We start from the raw sequence: 22,889 nt of genomic DNA on the forward strand, positions 1-22,889 counted from the left end.
TGTGGCACTTAGGCCCATGGTTTGCCGGTAGACTCAGCAGTGCTAAATTAACAGTTGGACTTGATCTTAAAATTGTCTTTTCCAACTTAAACAATTCTATGATTCTATGAACTCATTCAGGTCATATCCCCGCAGGAAAGGACATGGGGTTACACTGGATTGCAAACCTAGCATGAGTTAATGGTGTTGCACTATTGCAAAAAAAGCAAACATTGTGCTGAGAAGTGTAAAGGGAATTGCCATTGGTAAAACATGTGAAGTCCTCAGCTGATTCAGGGCTGGTGGGTGAGGTCTTGGCTGGAGTACCGCCACCCATAGTGAGCACGCAACACTTATCAGTTGGTAATAGATCAACTACCGATCTTGATGGGGTATGTTAGACATGAAATACAAGTACCGCCCTAAATACTAGTTAATTGGGTGTTTTCATCAGGATGTAGGAGTTCCCTTTCTCTTCTTCCGAACTGGTAGCTCTGGAAGCTAACTCCTCCCCAGTGCCACAGCAGGATACAGAGATCCCAGACTCAGCAGTGCTTCAAACAATGGTTCGAGGGGGTCCAAATCCTCTGATCAGTCATAGTCTGACAGAGGGACATTTCCCAGGCTCCCTTCTTAAATATTTAAACTGAGTCAGTCATCTTAATTAACTACTTTGGCAACAAGTTTTCTTTCCTGTACTTCTTTCTCCTTACAGTTGACTTTCCAAAGCAGACTGTGAAGCCTTATTTATTGGAGCTTTTTAACACTAGGTTGAGATACAAAGGCACACTAGATGACCAATGTTCCTTCTAGTCTCTTTTTTCTATTTCAAGTAGAGCTTTCCATATGTCCATAGTACATCCGGAGACATTTGAGAGAGACGGTAAGTGTAGGGGGTAGGAGGAGAAAATCATCTATATAGGTACTTATGAAAAATTATAAGTAGGAGTTTTAAAAGTGTTCCATATAGAAACCATTTGAGAAACAGAATCAGGTACCTTCCAGAAGGGAAAAGCCACTGTATTTTCTGTCACAAACAGCCTGATAACACAGGATGCTCACTAATAATTTATCTTAACGTGGGCTAACATTTGCAGAAATACCTATATCACATACACAGCCATAAAAAATAATTTGGCCACTTAAAAAGGCTTTATTTGTATTCTTGTATTACAGCTTTATTGTGCAATGCCGTCTTTCTTTTGGAATAACCACCTCTGACTGCAGATGTAACTGTTGAACGTTATTCCTTTGGCCCATTTTGAACTGGTTTTGCAACTCAAATGTGAGGTCCTTGAAGAGCCACTCTAAAATTTGTCTTGCTCAAAGATACTCTGCAAACGCAATACAATTACGTGACAAAATACACAGGAGGTTATGAACACTAGCAAGGAAAGCAATCAATAGAAGCAGACTTGGACAAATAAATCCCTCCTAATCCTGTTACATGCTAAAATGTTCCAGGCCCCAAGTGGCCTTTTTCTTGTTTCTTTGGTCATCCGCTGAAAAGGTCCGTTGCCATTCTTGTAACTCAGGGACACATTCATCCTAACAGAGAGTTACATTTTGTTTTTATTAGTGTTTGAACATAACAAACAGAATAAATTCTGTTTTTTAGGAAGACAGGGAGGAATAAATTTGTACTTACAATAGTAAATGTTTTCTGAAGTCTGATCACATGAAAAAAAAAATATCCAAATGAACTTCACCTCAATTAGCTGTTTCATTACATACCTTTTATAACTGGGGTGAGGTGAGTGAGGACAAGCCCTTTGCAGGGGTCAGACCTCAGAACACAGGTACTCACAGTGATTGCAGTGACTTTTGGCATAAATCAAAGAGGTGTTTTTTATAGACACTGTTGCAACATGAAGATAAAAATTACACCAATGTACATTGCTCTCTCTTGGAAAAAATGTTGCATTTACATTAGTATTCTATCAGAATGGTGTCAGTGTACCCATAAAGAAAGGAAAAGGGCTGTTTCCATGTTGCTTTTTCTTTTTATCATGACTAAGAAAGACCTAAAATGCAACCTTGATATCCATGATACCTACTGAAGGTAATATTCAGTACTTGGGTAGGCAGATATTCAGCTACCCACGCAAATCCAAGGACAGCTGGAAAATTAGTCACAAAGGCTCCAGGTTTAAAAGTTGTTGAAAGCTTTTTATTAATACTGCTTTCCATAATACTTCTGAGACGATGGACTGAGGGAGAAGTTTATTTACCGAATTTTCTGCTGACTTCCTAATCTAGTTTCCAGAAATATAGACTTGGAACCCTTTGAACTTTCCTTTGTTAATTAACCCCAAATGAACTTTTTGGAGCTACTTAACAGGAAGTTCAGAAGAGGCTGGATTCTGTGGGAGCCTTTTTTATTTATTTATTTTTTAATAAACTATGAGGTACTAGAATGGACACTAGGCCTACAGATTAGATGTGACGAGGTAAGTTTAAAAGAGCTACAAAGTTTCGGTCTGTTCGTGGCCTGACAACAGAGGACAGAGCCCTCCATCCTTCAGTATTTTTCTAGCCACTCATTTTACACTGTGTGCTTTCTCTAGCAGGACCATAATATCTGTAAGGAAATTATTTCTGCTTACAGATGTGAGTTTAGAGGAATAAAGCCACAGTCGTACAGTGCATGATGGACTGCATGCAAACAATTCCCGCACATACCGCAGACAAATGTTAGGGGTAGCAGCACGCAGCAGCTGAACACCTGCTCTGCCCTAACACCCTCCCCGCCGAGCAGGGTGACCCCAAACAGCACAGCCGAAGCCGGCACGCCGCGCCCCCGCAGCCCGCCGCTAATCACCGCAAACACACGCTCCTGGCCGCACACAGCGCTGCAGCCCAGCCCCCTCGGGGAAGGTTGGGTTTCAGCGGCGTTTAACAGTAGAAGGAAAGTGAAACCCGACTGCTGCTAAAGCGCCCGGGCGCAGCTCTAGCGTGTGGCCGGGTGCGGGGGATCCGGGCTGTGGCGCTTGTCAGCGCCCGGCGGGAGCTCCCGGCGCCGGGCCCCCCGCGACACTCGGCGGGATGCGGGAGAGCGGCTGCTGCCATCTCCCCCTCGGCAGGTGACGGAGACCAGCCCGCCTCTAACGGGCCCAGGGCGACCTGGAGAGGCTCCCCGCGGCGGTCCGAGGCAGGGCGGGCTGCATAGCCTCCGTAACCGCCGGGCCCGCCGGGGGGCTCGGGCCCGCACCCCGCGCTGCCCCGCGTCGCACCTGGGCGCCCGCCCGTCCGCGCTGCGCGGAGCTGCCGGTGACTCAGCGGCGCCCCGGTGACCCCCCCGGCGGCGGCGCCTCGCCGCGGCTCTGCCCCCTCCCTCCCTCCCCGCCGGCAGGATCATCCCACCCCGCCGGGCGGTCACCTCAGCAGGAGGAGCCGCCGCTTCGCCTCCGCTCCCGCAGCGACCTGACGGCAGCGAGCCTCGCCGCGCCATGCAAGCAGGGAAGGCAGCCGAGAGCCGGCGCGGCGGCCGGCCCCTGCAGGTCACCATGAAGAGGGGCTACGAGGTGCTCCGCGACCCGCACCTCAACAAGGTAGGGGCGGGCGGGGCAGGGCCGCCGGGCGCCGAGGGCGGGAGCCCTCTCCCTCGCCCGGCCCGCCGTCCGCCCGCGGGGGACGGAGAAACCTGCCGCGGCCGGGCGCTGCCGCCGCGGCCGGAGCCGGGCCCGAGGCGGGGGGGCGCCGGGCCGGGCCGCCTCCCGCCGCCGCCACCTGTCGCGGCGCAGCGCCCGGGGAGCGCCCGGCCCGCCCCCGCGCAGCGGCCGCCGTGCCGGGCCCCGGTGGGGCGGCGGTACTTCCTGCGGGCCGGGCGGCGTTTCCTCTTCCTTCGGGGCGGCGGGGGCCCGCGGGCGGCGGCGAGCGCCGTGTCCGCCCCCGTCCCACCAGCCCCGGGGCGCGGAGCCCGCGGCGGGCGGCGGCGCCATCCCCGCTGCCGCGGCGGGAGGCGGAGGATGCTGCGCGGAGTTGTGCCGCTCGGGTGCGAGGTCCCGCTGCCGTGCCTGTGTTTGCCCGGTGCCCTCCTTCTCTGCCAGCGCTCTTTCCCGTGGGTGCCCCACCTTGTCTCCCTGCGGGAGGGCCTGGCTTTTCCTGCCGTCCTACGTTTTATCCCCTGGCAGGTGGAAGGGGCATTTTATCAGCGCCGTTCCGCCTGCAGTGAAATTCAGCTCCGGTTCCCCTCTGCTGTGCATCGGCAAAGGCACCCAGCTTGCAAGAGCTGCCGTTACACAGCAAAACCTTTTTGACACATCTCCCATTTGTTTAAGAACAGTAATTCAGCTTGATACAAGCATCTAAACATGTTAAGCTAATCTGGAGAAAATAACGCTGAGTAAGTAACTGCACGGCTCTGATAAAGATGCAAAGTTCACACGGCAAAATCTACTTTGTGGGCATGACGGGCCCTGGATTCGCTGCTAAAATGAAAAACGGGTAAATAAGCCACACCTAGTATATGAAGCCTTGGTCAAGTCATTAGCCCCAAATTTGTTCTTGCACGTTACTTTTAACGGTGCTCTGTCTTGTGCCTCTGCACTAGAATGTATAGGCAGTCATTTTACTTACTGCTGGGTTGTGTCAATTGACAAAAAATATGTCTCTAGTTTTACTGGATAGGTTGACTCATCGCTGAAAGCTCCACGTATTAGTTAGATGAATAGCGCTTTTATTAGTCTTGGTGCTTGACTACAAAATTTTCTCAGAGGCTGTCTTATGTCTGTCTACGTGTAGGCCTGAGAAGGCCTCCTGAGGTCAGGTGAAAGGAAAATTAACCAAAATAGAAAACTCCCAAGAAGAAACCAAGGAGAGACTATTTTGCTTGGGATTGCTTTTAAGCAGCTGCAGTATTCACGGAAAAAGTCTGATTCAGAACAACCAGGAAAGCCAACCTGAGAAAAAACGCCACTTTATTTTAAGAAGTAAAATGGGGCTTATTCTAAAGTGCGTCGATAAAGGGCAGTTGGTAGCAAAGCGGGGTCATTGCTACCTTTTTCCCCTCAACCATCATACATCTTGCCCCTGAACAGCATACCTGGAGATGAGGTGCTAATGAGGAAGGGTCTTGCTTGATTTCCTGGCTTAAGCTTTATTCTCCCCTCCCCCTCAGCTGTGGCATAGCACATATGTATGGTGCAGCAGAGAAGCAGGAAAAAATAGTTGTTCATTATCAGCTACATCTACCCGCTACCCAGCTAATGCAGAGGTTGGTGTTAGAAAAGGTCAGCTGAAAAATTCAGTCTTTTTGCATGTGAGGAGAGCCTGGTCCTGGTCTAGTGAACAATGGGTGATCCAGTTTTCTGACTGACAAGTGATTTTTGGTGGATGTGGATGTATTATACCCTTATAGATATATATATATATACAGACACATGCATGCACTCCATAATATATATATATATATATCTGATTGCCAAATATTTAAATATACATGGGAAGTGCAATTAAATATGTTGAGGGCTGCCAACATAGTTGCCAGTTTGATAGCTTGTGGCCTGCCTGCATGCAGGGGAGCCGGTACTCCCAGTTCACTTTCTATTGCCAAGGCTGTTAAACAAGCATCATATTGCAGAGAATTCAATTTGAAGTAGATAAAATATCTCCTGTAATGATTCTAAAGTACAGGGATTGTTTGCAGTTCTGCAGAAGTGCCAGAACTTTCTATCTCTTGGGCCCTGCCTAAGAGCTGCAATTCCTTGGTATCAGCACTTTCTTTTGGATCCAGTACCAGTTTGAATAGTCCTATTTGCATATACTTGGCAAAAGTAGACTGTAAGTACTGAGAATGGTATCTAGCAGTCACTAGTAGAAAAATAAGACAAATGATGTTTTTGGGGTCTCTTAAGCCAAAGACAGCTGGTCTGTCAAGCAGCTAAAGCTGAAGTGTGCTAGAACATGCGAAAGCTTGGGGGCTTGCATCCTCAAATAATGCATTCCTTGTCTCAGACAAGTTGAAATTTTGACGGGGAACTATTTACACTTGGACTTCTTTAAAGATAGATGTAAGAAGAAATAAGGAGCTAGATTATTTTTACTTTTTTTATAAATAGCTACCTCCACTTAGTGCCCCACTCATCCAACAATAAAGCTGGATTTCTGCACATTGGGTGTGTACATCACTTTTTATACTTGACCATGATGGCTGGGAAGAGGTGCGAGAAAGGGCTCTAGGGATGCCAGGGTAAACACCCAAATGTCTTCTTTTCCGCTTCCTCTTTACTTCTACCTGGATGACAAAATTTCCAGAACATACTAAGCGCTGAAGTATGTTGAAGCCCTAGGCAATGTCAGTAATTCACAAACGTGTACAAACTTCACTGAAGGAAAACTTCATAAAAATGCTTAGTGGGTTTGTGTTTTGTTGGGTTTTTTGTTGCCCCCCCCCCCCCCCCCCCCCCCCCTCCCCATCAGGGCATTTTTGCCTACATATGAAACCATTGCTGCCTTTACAAGGTCACTGAGTGGCTTGCCCCATCTCAGCAGCAGGGACGCGTCAAAAATCATGAGGAACAGCAGATTGTAACATACTGAGTTTAATTACTTGAGGATACGTAGTAAGCTCTTTGGGCAATAATAATGATTCAGTTTATCATCTGAGATTTTAGGTCTGTAGTGTTTAAAAGTGTATTTAGAACTTTTTTAGTAATTGGTTTTTGTTTGTTTGGGTTTTTTTTCCCCTCAGGCAACTTAAACACATTGTGAATAGCAAGGAAATATACAAGGAAAACAAACAGTTTCACTTTTCACTGAAATAGATTGCATTAGCAACCTTTAGCTGGGAGTTATATGCTCTTTAAACTGATGAATTGCAGAAGGGTGAAACTAATTTGCTCTCCTCCTCCTATAAATCTCATTTATGCTTTATTCAATGTACAAGTTTGCAGTTTTAAAGCACCCAAATCATTTAGCACTGAACTTTCACCTCATCTTTAATTTTTTTGCCTTTTAATATTGTTTAAATGAATCATAAGTTCCCATAAGCTGCTTATTTTCAGAATCTCAGTGTGAAAATATGCAAACACATATTTCAATACCAAACTGTTCCAATAGCCTGCATTAGTTGCCAAGTCTAAACACGTCCCTGATTGAGAAACTGCCATTGGAGAAGTACTTTGCTTACAGGCTGCTTTCATATTCATGCAGAGCGGTTCAGCAAGCAGGAAATTAGCGATTCTATTAAATATAAGTGCTGGAGGGCTCCCCCCCCCTCCCCAGATGCTTAATACTAACCCCTCTCAACTAAGCTGTGACATTAGTTGTTGGCTGTCAGTCCAGTAACTCTCTATGGGATTTACTATGTAAGAACTGTACTGGAACAGACCAAAGGTCCATTTATTGCAACGTCTTATTTCTGACAGTGGCCAGACTGGATCCCTCAGAAGGAGTAAAAGAGTGAAGGACGCCTTTGGTGATACTTTCTCAGACTAATCAGTTCCAGGGTGAGGGAATGAGCAGTTTATTAGGGGGTTATTAAGATATGAATACTTGTTCTTTCCTATCAGGTTACATAAGTTATGTGTATTAATTTACTGCAAAACAATTTTAAAGTTTGTGGAGTTTTTTGTTTTTGTTTTTTTTTAATTCAAGCGAAATTGTTATCTGAGCTAGAGAGAAGCATGGACTTCCCATTTTGCCCCTGTGTTTCAGACAGTGGGAGGAGAATGCTTGTAAAACACAGATACATTTTGTTCTGTATACAGCTAGTTGCTTCACTAAAATCAAATTTGATTTTGAGAAAGTATAATCCTGTGATTGATGTCGGTGACGTATAAAAAGGGCCTTAAAACTCTGACATTTGTTGGTGACCCTGTAATGGGCCTCAGAAACCCCAGACCTCAACAGAGAAATCAGAAGCATTCCAGTGAGATTTTCTCTATCTGGTGGGTAAAAGAGATGAAACATTTAAGAAGCTTCTCTAAATAAATCTATTTTGTCAAATACCAAGCAGTAGAAGTCTTTTTTTCCTTCCATTGGTGATGTTCGTATTTTCATATCTTAAACCTGTGTGTACTTTGGCTGGGTTCCTCTGGACTGGCCAGTGCTCATTGAGTGTTGCTTTTCCCTTAGCTGTAGATAGATATTTTGAGAAGAAAACTGACGAAGCTGGGCGTGGAGGAGGAAAAAAGTCCTTAAAATGGCATATTAGAAGTATCTATATTCATTCATAAAATAGTTTTTTTGGAGGTTACTTGGCATTGCAAGGGATGATTCCTTATTAAGCGGTAGTAAGTATGATAGTGTCTTTTAGACTGGAAGGTGGTCAGCTCCGTGTGAAATTAAAGGTGTAATTTGAGGAATTTTGGAGGGGGCTACAGTTGCTGATCACTGTCACTATCGTCTACCTCCCTTTTTCCCTATAAACTTTTTACCTTTTGCAACTTTGTAATTTTTAACAGTAATATTTCCTGGTTCTTAGCCCCATCAGATCATCTAGCAGAGCAATTCTGATCTTGATAAGGATAAGCACATTCTATTTTTTTGGTCTTTGACAAGAGTAAACGGTACAGTGGTTGTGCTAGCAGAGAAAGCAAATCAATCTGGTCTTTGAAACCTTTTAGAGTGAACTTGTATTGATTTTGCCTGTGTGCTTGGTGAGCATCGCGGTTTTGATCTATTGCTGGGTTCTCTGACACTGGAGTTGCTGTTCTGTGGAACGGCAGTGTAAAATAGGAGGTTCTCCAAGTGAGGCTGGCTCCTGCCAGAGCTGTCTGGGGCACGAGCTCAGCAGTGGCTCACTGGTGGATACCATAGGGCTGGGTGAGGACATTCTCGCATTGCCAGTGTATTTTCCTTTCTTGAAATCACTTTGTTGAAGGTGCGAGGGAGGAGTTGTGATGCAGGATGTTTCCTGCACGAGTGCTTTTATTTACAGTATGTGTGAATGGGCTTTAAAAATTAATTCCATGCTTTTTTCCACCTTTCTTACTTTAAGACAGGTTTTTCCTTCATACTATTAATAAAAGAGGAGCCTTGGGAAAAGCACAAAGTATTTAAATCAGACCATTTAACCGCTGTCTTCCATTTTATATATACAGCTTGCAGCATTCATTGCCTCCTTCTACTTTGTCCATGACGTAGGAGGTAAGTTGCTGCAGTTGGTGTTCTTTTCGTCCTGTTGGCCTCCAGTCCTTTACTTGCAGTTACAAAATAAGAGTGCTGAGACAGTGAGCTGGGAACAAAAGTCTGTGACTTGAATTAAAAGCAAATAAAATGAAGGAGAAGTTATGTAATAAGCTATATAGCAGTAATAGCAATTGAATAGTGTATGAGTTACCACAAGAAGCTGAAACCTAGAATTGTTTTGCTGTGAAGCTATTTCAGGCATTAAAAACACTTTCAGTTGTGTAATTTTCTTGTGAACTTCAGTAATTTAAATCAAACGAGGCTGACCTTTTTTCTTTAGGCTGAGGAATCCTGCGCCCACTGGTTATAAACGCCACTTGAATAGAAACATTAATCCTGGCACGGAGCACCTTGCAGACACGATTTGTGTATTTAGAACAGGTTAAATGTGCTTTTCTGTGCTAGGTTTTATAGACATGCTGGCCACAGAAATTGGGTGTTGGTTTTTTAATCTTATTGATGCATGTTGACAACAAGTAGGATAAGAGCTCACTGAGAAATTGTACTTCTGTCTAGGTAAAATAAACTGCAGAGAGTATTTGTGCTTTCTGCAGAAGCATATTTCAGAGTACAGAAGTTCTTATTTTGCATTCTTCACTTTATATATCCAGTTCTGCTGAATCAGTCTTTTGTATGGCGCCGTCTCTGAAAAAGAAAGAAGTTGCGGCTGCAGCAGGCACAAGCTTCTCTCCCCCGGCCCTGCTTCCCTCTGAGGAAAGGAGGAAGCGAAATGCACGTGACAGCAATGTTTCGCATTAAGCAGTGACCCCAAGTTAAAATGTGCCACCTTTGCTTTGTCATGCCTTTTCCTTTCCTTCCTTGCCTGCTCCCGTGAGCTGTGTGTTCGGTGCCTGACTCGCTGGTGGCTGCTGTAGCCCAGGCCTGTGGGGCTTGATGCGAGGTTTCACACCGAAGGTCTCGTTGCTCCAAGCTCCGATGGCTAAGTGGCCCACTGCCATTGGGCTAAATACGTTACTTTTGGAGGCCTGAAACAGCGTATTAATAGCCTTCAATTAGGTTTTCCCAGTTTATATTAGAGAATTTTACAGTGGAGCAGCTGTTTCGAAGAAGTGTCAAAAGCATCATTTGCTGGAGGACGTAATTCTCAGAGTTCAGCCACAGTAGCAAGTGGTTTTGTGCTCCCTGCAAATCTGGAGAGCTCTTGTAAGCTGTCCTTCACTCTGCCCAGGCTGAAGTGAATATGTGGTGGTTGCTTGAGAGCTCTGTGGCCCCTTGTGGCTGGAAGAGTAGCATGGAAAGGGGGAAAAGAACAGAAATAAGAACACCGGTGGGTTTGTGTGCCTGTGTAATGAGATGCACAGGGTAGTCTGTTCAATTCCATGTCCCTGAAACAAAAAAAAGAAGGAATTCTTTCTGTGAGTGTTAATAGGAGTAGGACATTTAACATGTGCTTAAACCTCTAGTGGGTTTTGGATGTGGTTTTTTTTGTTTGTTTTGTTGTGGTTTTTTTTTCTTTTTTTTTTTTTCTGCTTAGTGATAATGTTGAACAGGGTGGGATGCTTTAAAATAAAAAAAGAACAGACAAAACAGACAATTCCATTTGCTGTGTACAGGTGCAGTGTTAGGAAGGACCTGCTTACCTGTTTAGTGCCAGCCGGGTTGTGATGGATGTACATTCATCTTTATGCATTCATCATCTTCATTCAGCACTGAGTTAAGCCTGTCCTACTGAGACAAGTACCTGTGGACTTCTGACCCAGAGGTACACGTACATGCCTATCATCAAAGCTTTAGTGCATGGAACTGAATTTGAAGAATTACGTGTATTTTTGTTGGCATGGTTGCTGTGATGCCACAGTAGCACTGAGATGTTTCAAGCATCTATGTAACAACAATTAGATTGTAAATGGGTATAAATTAGAGAACCTTTAGATTTAATGAATAGTGCTATATTTGATCATGCTGGTATACACACACGACCTTCTGTTAAAAAGCTGGTGATTTGTGAACTTGCTTTGAAAAGACTTTTCCAGTGAAGTTACCGAGGCCATCATTGGAGGAAGGCACAGCCTTACAGCTTCTGAGCGTAAGGGATTGTCTGTCTTCAGTGGGAGGTTTAGGAGATCCAAAGCTATCATATAACTAGGAAAGGTGCCAGTTTGGGGAACATACCCTGTGACGAGCCACAGAGTTGGCTTCTGTAGAAGTGGGCGCAGAGGCCGTGTCTCTACTAGCACAAACCAGATGTTGTAACATCTGGCGCTGTGTGCGTGCGCTGGCTGGTGAGTTGCTGTGTTGCCAGGGCTCTGGCGGATGCTTCTAGACATCTTTATCTTCTCTGATTTTTTCTGACTCTCTCCTTGGCCATGATTAAAAACAGTTTGACAGTAGTAGGCCATTAGTTAAGCTTTGTTTGAATGTCCTTCTCTTTCATGGAGGGGCTTTCTCTTTATTTTGTGCCAGAGCAGCGCTGGCCATGCCCGTGACTGGGAATAATTTTACAGTAATTATCCCCATTGTCTGGTTTAACACATCAAAAAGCTAAATCTATTATAGGAGAAAGGCAATAAAATGCTGTAGAATTACCAATTTGTAATATATGGTAGCCAGAGTTTTGTACAGCAAAGCTGCAGGCAAACTTGAAACAGTAGCCGTGTGTCTGCAACACTGGGACAGGTGGGACTTGGAATAAACTTCCTAATGGATGGGTAGAAGTAGCAAGACTACATGTTAACTTGTCAGAGACCAGGCAAAAGCTTTGGTGCTTGCAATGTTTTACCTGACACAGGAATAAAAATGTTTAAATAAAGATGCTGACGGTTTCTAGTCAGGTGGAGGATGCATTTGGCTTGACACTAGAATATTCTGCTTTATCATCCAGGGAGAAGGGTATCGTGCACAGTCAGCGGTGCTGCCTTCCAGCAGGGCTTGCAGACATGAGAAGTCTGTCTTAATAAATTATATATTAAGATGTGGTATTTATTGTGGGTGTCCTGTTCTCAATAACTATGAAATGACTTGTGGTTCTGAAATTGCAACTGTGCAAGCTCTCAGTGGAACATGCTCGATGTCTGTTCATCTTCAAAAAATATCAAAGTCGTGGATGAAGTCAAACAAGGTAGAGGGAACCATCTAATAGTTACTTTGAGAAAGTGTCAAAATATAGTTGAATCGTTTATGTTAATATTCACCCTATAATGCCCGCACAGATTGAACTTTTATGTCAGTCACTCTTTTCTTCACCTTCCCCTTTCTCCCCTCAACAGCAATTTTATAAGTAGCCTTATACCTATAATTGAGGAGTAAATGATTGCTGTCAAGCATATTGAAACTCTATGAATTTATGTTTTAGAAATATTGCAGAATTTTTTTCTAGGGCCAATAATAATGATATGCTTTCAGACAAGTAAGAAAATTGCTGTGTAGTTATAACATGTTGGGTTATAATTTTGACTAATTTTCATGATTTCATGACATATAGCAAGATAGTAGGAATTTTAAGACTGCCTCAAGGGATTGTCAGTATGATGCATGTAACAGACCTCTAGGAGCCAGGACTGCCACGATACACAGCCATAGGGAATCTAGATTTGACCAAAATCACAAATAAGCTCATGGCTTTTATAAGGAAGATAATTTTTTGTAGAGTGATACTAGAGAAAGAACTAAGGACCTGACACTAGTTTTAGTTGTGTAAGTGGAAAGTAAATTAATGGCAGAGGGATTCAGGAGGGGAAGCTGCTGCAAAACTGGCATGAAATTAGCACTGGTGCATTAATCCTTTTAAAAAACCAAACCCCTTTGTCACTTGGAGAGCTTGAGCACTCTTAACCTCTACAGACTTCTAAAACTTGATTCCTAGCAGCCCATTTAGAAGGAAATGTTGAAATATTAATTCAGTGTTCAACATAAACATTTTTAGCTGGTCCAACCTTTCTGAAACTAGTCTAATTTTAATGTAAAATGATGAATGTTACACAATCTCATTTTTTTTATTAATTAGTGACTTTAACTACTGCAAATCTGTGGGTGATTTCAGAGGGAAAAAATGCCATGGAGAAAGCCAAATATGTTTCTGGTAAAACAGATCTCTAAATTAATGTTGTATGAGAATTATTTCATGCATATTCCTCAGTAAGTATCTTTTTTAGGAGTTAATTTTAAAAAAACCTGAATTGCATGCATAAGAAAACAAGTTTAGTTCTTATCAAAGCTCAAGCTTTGCTAATATAATTTGTTGCATGATTCAGGAAGCAAAAATCCTGACTTAGAAGAAGGAGGTCACAGGGCACCCTGGAGGCAGTTTCTTGCGGGCACTGTGTGCTTTCTGTTGAAATCAGTGTCTGTAGTTTACTTGGACACTGTTGGTGCCTATTCCTGTGTGAAACACAATACTCTGCAGGACTTGAGGTTGTTTACGGTGTAAAGGAAGCAGAGGAAGTGTGGAGTAAACACTTTTCATATACATAAAAAATACATAACATAGAACTGAAAAAAAAGCGCTTATGCTTTGAATACTTGTGGCTTTCAGCCAAAGATGTAGAAATACATCAGGATGTACTTGTCTGGTATAAGAGTTCACAAAGGAAATTCATCACCGTTTTACTCTTAAAATGTAAATGAAGCATAGAGCAGCGATGCGTTTTATCATTGCGTGTTTATGCTTAGGTTTTTACTTTTATTGTTCAAGTAGAGACTGTTATCTGTGGCTTAGAAAAACTGATTTTTTTCTTTAATAACAAAGTTTAATATTAAGCTAAAGTCACTGTTCTGGCTTTTTTTTGGTGTATTTGTGAAAGAAGTATCCCTACGAGTGGTTTAAAAAAATTGCAAACACTTTTGGTTCAATGTAGCTTTGCTTAAATAAACTCAGTCTTTAGTCTTGAGTTAGTATTTTAGATTCATCTGTCTTATTAATGAATTGTCTGTATTTTTGAGACAGAGTAGGTTTTAGGAGGTATTAAATGATTTTAGCATCCATTTCAGATGGGATATCACAGTTCAGCTTACTTCCTCTTGTCCCCCATGAGTGATACACTTTTAAGTTGGCTTTTGGCATGGATGTTGGATAGTACAGAATCACTGCTTTGCAAGAGAAGAAAATAATTGTTATGGAATACCTCATTCCCTTTTCCACAAAGGCAAAAATAATTTTGGCTTTTACTAATGACTTTTAAAAAATATCTTTGCCTTAAATGTGTCCTGGAGATGAATGCATAGTGGTGATCATGAAGCATGCTATAACATTTTCAGTACTGGTGTCTTAGCTGACTTACTGGATTTCTTCCTCCAAATACCTGACTTTAGAAAGCAGATTTATGTGTGGAGGTGTATTTATGGAAGAGGCAGTAAAGCCTCTTTACCTAAACAGTACAAAAGAGCTCTATAGTTAACAGATAGAAGTCAGAACAGAACACTGTATTGCTAAAGTAAAATGAGTTCCTGAGTCTGTGAAGCGCTTAATGTTGGTTTGACTTGGCTTGAATCTCAAGTCTTGTATGATGTTTTTTTGGAGGGATTAGACAGGAGCAATGTGCCTGAAGCAGAGGGAGCCTGTTTGTGTTAGTTGGTAGCTAGATGCCTTTTTGAAGGTATTGATGATGCTCCTGCATCTTTGCTTCTTACGCACACATGTCTCCATTCTGGTTTAGCTTAAGATCTGGAGAGACTACTATCCAGTTAACAAACTTAGATTAAAACTGTGAGGCGTTAAAATGCAGTACTTCACCAGCTGGTGGCTGATTAAGTATATGGTTCTAAAACTCTTAAAAAGGACTTTTCAAGATTTTGTAGGACCTTTTTGCCATTGTTAAACATGTTATAATTACAATGGAGTTTCTTTATGTAAAGTAGAAGGGTAATAGCTGAAAAAACATTTTAAGATTCTTTCAAGTACAGAATATTGAATCCTAATGCTGACATGTTGAGCCATTTTAGTCCATGATAAATATATGCAATAAAATCCTTGCTGGATATCAAGATACTGACTATTGGAAGGTAAATTTATCTGCTGGTATTTATAGGCAAATGGAAGTTATTATGAAAATACATTTCAAACTCTTGATTTTGTGCTGTAGCAGTAGTTAGAGTAATATCTTAAGGTCCTTAAGTTTATGTAGCTTTGGTTTTTCCCAGGCATAAGCCATTGTTAAAAGTCATGTTCCAGGAGCAAGTGCAGAGTGAGGAATGAAGAGCTTGTACCAGGAGACTGGGGATTCAGCCTCTTGGACCTTTGTAGAGGAACGAAGGCACTGATATTAATGCTGATCATATACAGCTGTGGGTTGGCCGATGCAGACAAGGTGCAGCTGTGGCTGGTGAAGTTAAGTGGTTGGGCAGCCAAGGAAGAAGCAAGAGAAGAGAGAGCCTGCATGCCAGGAGAGACGAGGAGAAGGTGGCAGAGGGACTGGCATGAAGAGTGTGTTGGTATGAGATGGTAAAAGACCCTGTTGCAGCTGGCTGGTTTGGAGAGTGCTGCGACAGACCTTGTGCAGGAGTGAGATCTGGGAGCAGTTTGTTCCGTGCTCTGCCTAGGCTTGTTGGTCTTCATCAGATCAGATGTTTTAGGTGACTGCTTGACATCTTCATTCCCAAGTTTTCTCTGAAATTCTTACCTTGCTCTTATCTGGAGCCCAAGCAGGACAGTTGTCCTGATTCCAGCATAACTCTGTCCTAGGATGTTTCGGATTGCCTCTATCCCAGGAGCACGTTGAAGTGTTGAAGCTCAGTGAAGCCTCTTTCTACTTTCTTCTCGCTGAGCTCCTTGTTTTTCCAGGCTGCTGCTGAGTTTAGATGTCATTTTACAGACTTTGTCTAAAGCTTTCAGGCCTGGTGAAGGAGAGCTGGTTCCTTCATACGTTCCAAAGCTTTTCCTCTGCACAGGTTATTTATTCACTGAAGCTCTTGGAAAAAAATTACTAGTTTGTGTAACAAACATCTTTCCATGACGTTTATGAAATTTGGTGTATTATTTCTGTGCATAGCTTATGTGTAACGACAAGCTTGAGGTAATACAATTTTCAACAGTTTGAGACATCTGTTTGTCTTCTAGAGCATACAAATTTATGTCTTTAAGGCATACACTTTTATAGTCTTAGGAGGGCATAAAAGCAGTGCAGTTTATAATTTTTTTTTTGTGTTAAGACAAGATTTCATGCCAAGTTGTCTTTAAGGATGAGGCTTACCAATTGCATTGCTTTCTCTAAGTGAAGGCTGGATAAAGCCTTCCTCTTGCTCATGTGGTAGCGGATTTGGCATGGCTGTCTATTTACTAGGTCAGTCAAGGGTCAGGTGAAGAAATAAGGAATGGCCCTTAAAATAGCTTGATAATTCTAAATGTATTTATTTTTTACTTTGTATAGAGCATACAAATTCTTACATTTAGAACACTGCAGTGATTGAACTAAATACATCGATTATAGGTGAGAATGAAACGTAGGTGAGCCGGTGTAAACAGGTACCAGCAAAGGTGTCTTACTGTACTGCTTTTTTTTTTTTCTGTATTGAAGGTGGCTTTCACCACACGCCCTCAGCTACTGCTTGAAAGGAACACTTTATCTAAGCTCGGGGAAAGTAGAACATCTCACTTTCCATCTTACCTGGGGAAACATGACCGGTCCAGCTCTGCCTTGTAGCCACTGGCCTCGCATTTGCCAGGAGAGCAGAAGTGTTCAGGTCAGGCATCTGCGTGAAACTGGAGCCTCTGCTCTCCTGCCAGGCTGTGTGAGGTATTGAGCTCTTGTGCTTCTTGGAGTACATAGATAAACTCAAAGTAGAAAATAAAAAGTTCTTCCTTCTGAGGTGTAATTCTTACCAAAAAAAAGTAAAAATTCTGTAGTATAAAGAAACACACCATTCAAACAAATTTTGTTTCCTAAACTTCTTACTTTTGTGTAGTTTATGGCAAGAAATAACTTTGTTCTGGTTCTATAGTTACTGAGTCCTCTAACTTTATTCTTCAATAAAGATGTTGTGGGTAAAACGGGTAAGAAGAATAGATGAATGTAGGAAAGTACAGTTTACATGTCATAATGTTCCACTAGAAATTTAAATAGGGTGTGTGACTAACGGACACTCATCCTGCTTTGCTTTGAGGTACACTTCACAAACCTTTAAAAGCTTTCTTTGTCTTACTTCAGAACTATGTAATGACTATGAGTACACACGTTTTTTTTTCTCCTTTAATTAGTGAGCTCTACTTCAGCAAGAGAGACAAAATATTGTAGTAGATTGGGCACTGGACTGGAAACTAGGTCATGCAATTGTGATTATTAAATCTTAGTCATTTAGTTTTCTCATCTGAAAAGGCAAGCAGCATTTAGGAAATTTTGAGGATCAAAGCTAGTATAAAGTACTTGGCTTTGCATAATCAGTCGTTTTAGAGAATGTTTTGCTATGTTGTTTTTGTACTGCTATAATCTAGTATCTATTACAATTTTCTTTCTTTGGGGGGAATCATCCTCCAGTTTTTACAGTAACCAGGCAGCAGGCTGCTATTGCTTTTAAAGGCACAGCTAAGTAGACCCGTGTCTATCTCTATAGTCCTGCATATTTTGTCCACGTCCTTCTACCTTCTGCCTTAATGCAATGACAAGTACAGAAGGTGTTAGTGCATGTACAGCCTCCTGCATTACTGTTCCCAGGACAATCCATTAGATAGGGCTGCAAATCGTGGCCAGGGCTGAATGCTGGGGGGGAATGGAAGCTCTGAATAGGCAGGAAGAAATCATCCATTTGTGTAGCTAAACCTGCTTCTGGCTTCAGGCCATGCTGTGCCACATGAAGATTAGTTCCAATTAGATGAAGTGGTAGCTGACCCTTGGCTGCCTCCTCTAAGCCTCCTGGTCCTGGGCAGCATTGCTAAGAGTTACATCCATTCCAGCGGAGTGGGGAGAAGAGGTGAGAAAGTGTTCGCTATTTATCAGCTGAACGCCTGAGGAAGCTCAGGTCAGCGCTTCCTGTCAATACAAGAAAAAGTATTTCAACCTTCCACTAACCACTACTTGGTAGTTTTTAACTCGGTGAAACTTCATTTCTTCAAGAAGCTAGAATTCACGACTCCAGGACTGAAATTCATGTGATGACGTGAATGAAGGATGACTTTCTAATGGTATATTTAGCAATCTGAAGACTTTGCTAGCTATTGGATAGGCAGAGGTGATACAAATCTGAAATACACTCTTTTCGCACACTTAGGATTCTGATGTCGATTTCCTAGAGAAAATGTCCCACACAGAAGATGTCTAAAGGCTGAATAAAACTCCTGCCATACCTCGTGTAGTGGAGCTGACTGTTGCCCTCAAAGATATCTTTTTAAAAATTTTATTTTCTAAAATATGCTAAAACCAATGCATATATATGTCCTTTAAACAGAAGGAGCTGCATACTTTTTTTTTAATGTATGAATTGTTATGGCATTCTTAGAAATTATACTTCTGTAGTGTAAATAACAAGCAAAAGAACGTTTTCTTTGAAAGATATCTTGGTGGTTTAACAATTAGCAAAATGAATCTATTTTCATGTCAAAATACTGAATTTTATCTTAATCTTCCTATATTTTGTAATAATTTGTTATTTCAGAAAATATTTCTGTTTTCTATTATAGGAGTTCAGCAGCAACCAGAAAGCCTACATGATGAATTAATATCCGTGAACCTAACCCTGAAAACACTTAATTATATAAGTAGCTACAGAAAGGTAATGCTTGTCTGGCTGTGCTCCAGGCTGCCAGCAATGCAACTCTCAAAGTATACAACGATAAGCGTTTTTTGGTCCTGAAAATACTTACGGGCATCTATTTACTTAAATGCATGGGAATAATCTTTCAGATACTATGAGGAAACATGGCACGTGCATAAAAGCCCCATTTATCTTGTGCTGGCCTCTTACACGCTTCATTACGTAGGCAAAGCTGCTGTGGCAGTAGTTGGTCATACAGCTGTAGAAAACTGAAACTGGACCCGTTATGGTGAATCTGCTCTGGGTTCTGTGAATCCGTTATCCTCAGCAAATCTCATTAATAATACCCTCATTGATCTTATTTTGGTGCTCTGGGTGTTGGAATTCCAGTAGTAGCCTTGTGAGCAGTCCAACATGGGTTAGACTTGAACAGGAATTTTCCCTGCCTGTCCTGTCCTTTCTTCAGTTGACAATATACGTGGTCAAGGCAAACGTGCTTCTGTTTGCGAGAGCAAATACGTGTTTGCAGGAGCAGAACCTGTGCTGGCTGGAAACTTCTTTTGGGTCACAGCGTGAAGAGAGCCTCAGCCTGTCTAGATCATGTATGCCGGTATTCACTCTGCCTTTAGTTAAAGGAAAATGCAAGTTAACGATTGAGTGGTTTTGTCAGATGTGGCATGTGGGACTGAAGCATTCAAAATAATCACAACAGCATGTCCTGGGTTTTAAAAGAATACCTTCTAAACAAAATTACTCCCTCTCCTGTAGTTATCCATGCTAAGGAACTTGCAAAGAGAGTATTTTTATAAGCCTTTTCCATGACTTAACCTACCCAATTTAGTCTGCGCGCTGACATTTTATCTGACTACTGGGTTTTGTCAAAGCATGTTAGTTTAATTTTGGGGAACTTCTTTTTGGTATGTTTGTTGCACTGCAACTGGCCTATCTCAGTAAGTATTTCCAATGTTTTGGCCCAGGTTCAGCTGGCTTGCTTAGATGTGTGAAACCCGCGCGAGTGTGTGTTCATTTTTTTACCCTGCCCGACTTAAAGAGTAACGTCGGCAACAATAATAATATAAACCCATTGAAATGAAAGTACCTGGCATTCCTCAACATGAAGTTAGTTATTTCCAGTGTCTGGTGCTAAAAACTGTGATGCTTCTTGAGATTATCCTTTTTTTTCCTAAAACTATGAAGATCACTGTCTGAATGCTACTTAGTGAAAGGAGCTGGTACTATCATAATGGGGAATGTGGGTGGAATATTATAAAACCATAGAGTAATTCCTGTTGGAAGGGATCTTGCGAGGTGTCTAAGCCTAACCTCCCACACAAAGTGGGGTCATATGTGAAAGAATACAGCTTGCTCAGGGCTGTATCCTGTCGGGTCATGAAAACCTTTGAGGATGGAGACTATACAGCTTCTCTGGGCAACCTATGTATGTGTTCGTGCTCATGGGAGGATTTTTTTTTTTTTTTCCCTTCTACACAGTCTGAGCCTGTCTTGTTTTATGCCTGTTGTCTCTTGTCCTTCTGCCGTGTACTGCTGTGAAGAGCCTGGCTCTGTCTTCTATCAGAAGACACCTGTCTACCTCAGTACAGGTGCTGGTAGGCTGCTACTAGGGCCCCCTAAAACCTCTTCTCCAGTTCCCTAATAGGGGATGTGCTTTAGCCCCTGATCATCTTGGTGGCCCTTTACGGAACTCGCTCCAGATTATTGATGTCTTTCTTGTACTGGGGACCCGAAGTTGTACTCTTACCATAAATGTAGTCTAACGGGTGCCAAGTAAAGCAGTACAATCGTTTCCCTCAGTCTGTGCTCCTGTTAGTATGCTATGCTGTGGCTAATATAGCCCAGGATAGTGTCGACTGCCTTTGTTGCCTGTGTGCACTGGTGGCTTCTGCTCAATTTGCCATCCACCAGGTCCTTTTTTACAGACTTGCTTCTCCTCAGCCAATCTGTCAGCAGCCTGTATTGTTTCCTTTCCAGGTTCCAGCATTTTGCATTTGTCCGTGTTGAATTTCATAATGTTTCTGTCAGCCCGCTCCTCCAGGCTAAGTTCCTTCGGATGGCAGCCCTGCTCTTGGGTATATCCATGGTTGCCCCTATTTGGTGTCATCTGCAAACCTGATGAGAATATGTTCCATTGCGTTCTCCAGGTTGTTGATAAAGATGCTAAACAGAACAAGTCCCATTACAGACTGCTGCAGCACTCCACTTCTTACTGGCCTGCAGGTGGAATATAACCCATTAACAATTTCCTTCTTAGTTCCATCATCCAACAAGAGGTTTATACCCAGCTGGTCATTCACCCATCTAGACTGTAATATTCCCACTTGGGTGCAAGGATTTTTTGGGCCCCAGTTTCGACAGCCTTCCTTAAGGTGAGATAAATGACATCTCTCTCCCTTTGTCCATAATTCCAGTCATTTTACCATAGAAGACAATCAGGGTGAGTAAGGATGATTTACCCTTGCCTTAAGTCCAGTCTGTAATGTCCTACTTGTCCTCCTCAGTCCCCTTGGGATATTGAACTATGATATGGTGCTAGACTATGGTCACTTCACCCAAGGCTGGCATTGATTATTGTATCCCCAGTCAGGTCTTTCTTAATTTGTAGAAGAGCTGATCCAGCTCTGCATCGCCCTTGTCTGGCTCACCCAGTATCTCCTATATCATCTCTTAACACTCTCCAGTAATCTCCTGGATTTTTTGTGTCCTGTTATGTTGCTTTTGTAGCACAAGTGAAGGAGATTAAAGTTTACCATAAGAACAGCGACCTGTGGTCCAGGGACTCACCTTGTAGGTACTGAAGGAACAAGGAAAGTTTGTCATCCTGGTAGCTGGTTACTATTGCTGGTATCTACTGCAGCCAGAGTTTTCAGTCATTCAGCTAAGCATTTATATTCTCTGTATATAAATAGCAGAAGGAGGAAGAAATATCTGCATACACATAGCACTTGTGCATGACCTCTCTGTCAAACTCATAAATTCTGTTGAATACAAGTCTCTTGGCAATGCTGTGCAAGTTTTGGAATACTGTAAAAAAGAGAAGCTATTGTGTCTCTGGTTCCTCTGCTGCTATCTGTGGAATTTTCAAAGTGCTATCAACACTTCTATAAAGGAAATACAGTGCAAGTAGAGCAGCACCTTGGGAGGCTGGGAAATACTTATTCGGCCAAACCCAAGGCAGTGCTTTCTCTTTAGAGCTTCATTCTCTTTGCGTAAGTAGCTGTTGCAGGGGAAGGGTCTAGCAGAACCCTGTAGTTTTCATCCCATCCTGCTCCATCTGGCCTAAGAGGGAGCCATCTGGGGCTGTTTCTAAAGCTAAATTGTTAGTATTAACTTCAAGGAATTATCCTAATAACTACTAAATGGACAATCCCCTCATCACTAAAGAAATTTAATTCTCAGGTTGAAAACCTTCTGGCTGGGTCTACAGAGCAAATCAGCTGTGATGATTTCCCGCCCCCGGGTTGTTTTCACTTTCCTCTGCTCATTTAGATCTCTCAGAGGTTTTGGTGCATGGAAATTAAAGTACAGTTCAAGTGTGCTGCAAAGGAGATGTATACGTGAAAGGTTTGAAAAGCCTCCACACCAGCTGTTTTGAGCTGTCATCTGCTCTGGTTGAGTGAATTGTTAAAGTAGGTCCTACCTCTGTTACTAAATAAACTAGTATGAAAGCTGGAGAAGGCAACTTGAAACTCTTCTGGCTAGCTACCTACAGATATGTTGGTGTAGTTGAGAGTTCAAGCCAGGTAGAAAGGATGGTTTGGCATCAGATCATAACTGATTTTGCTTACCTGGAAAAGGGGGCAATTCATATTCATCTGGCTAGATTTCTGTCTCTGGAATCTTTGGAATCTTTTTGTTCTCCTTTTTTTTTCCCCTGTCCATTTTCAGCTGTCAGCTGTTGCCATGCCAGTTAAGTTTCTTAAAGTTGTTTTACAGCTTTGAGGTTTGTTTGGATTCTCAGTGGTTTCTGGATGCCCTAATAGTAGCCTAGAAACTAAGACCCAGCATCACAGAATAATTTAGGTTGGAAAGGACCTCTGGAGTTTGTGGTCCAGCTTTTTGCTCAAAGCAGGGACAACTTCAAAGTACTGCAATGTGTGTGAATGGAATGAAACCAGATCAAA

The 22,889-nt window shown here is 42.5% G+C and overlaps 1 protein-coding gene across 1 annotated transcript in view; it reads left to right on the forward strand.

Annotated features, from left to right (window-relative positions):
• Nucleotides 1-1,165: 1,165 nt before the first annotated feature.
• ME1 (malic enzyme 1) overlaps nucleotides 1,166-22,889 on the forward strand; it is a 187,657-nt gene continuing 165,933 nt past the window's right edge. Inside the window, exon 1 of the mRNA XM_080389484.1 lies at nucleotides 1,166-3,530. Within this exon, the coding sequence (XP_080245610.1) occupies nucleotides 3,429-3,530 (102 nt within the window). The 5' untranslated portion in view covers nucleotides 1,166-3,428. The remainder of the gene's footprint in view (nucleotides 3,531-22,889) is intronic.

Source organism: Falco punctatus, assembly GCF_963210335.1.
Source record: "Falco punctatus genome assembly, chromosome: 5".
Classification (NCBI taxonomy): domain Eukaryota; kingdom Metazoa; phylum Chordata; class Aves; order Falconiformes; family Falconidae; genus Falco; species Falco punctatus.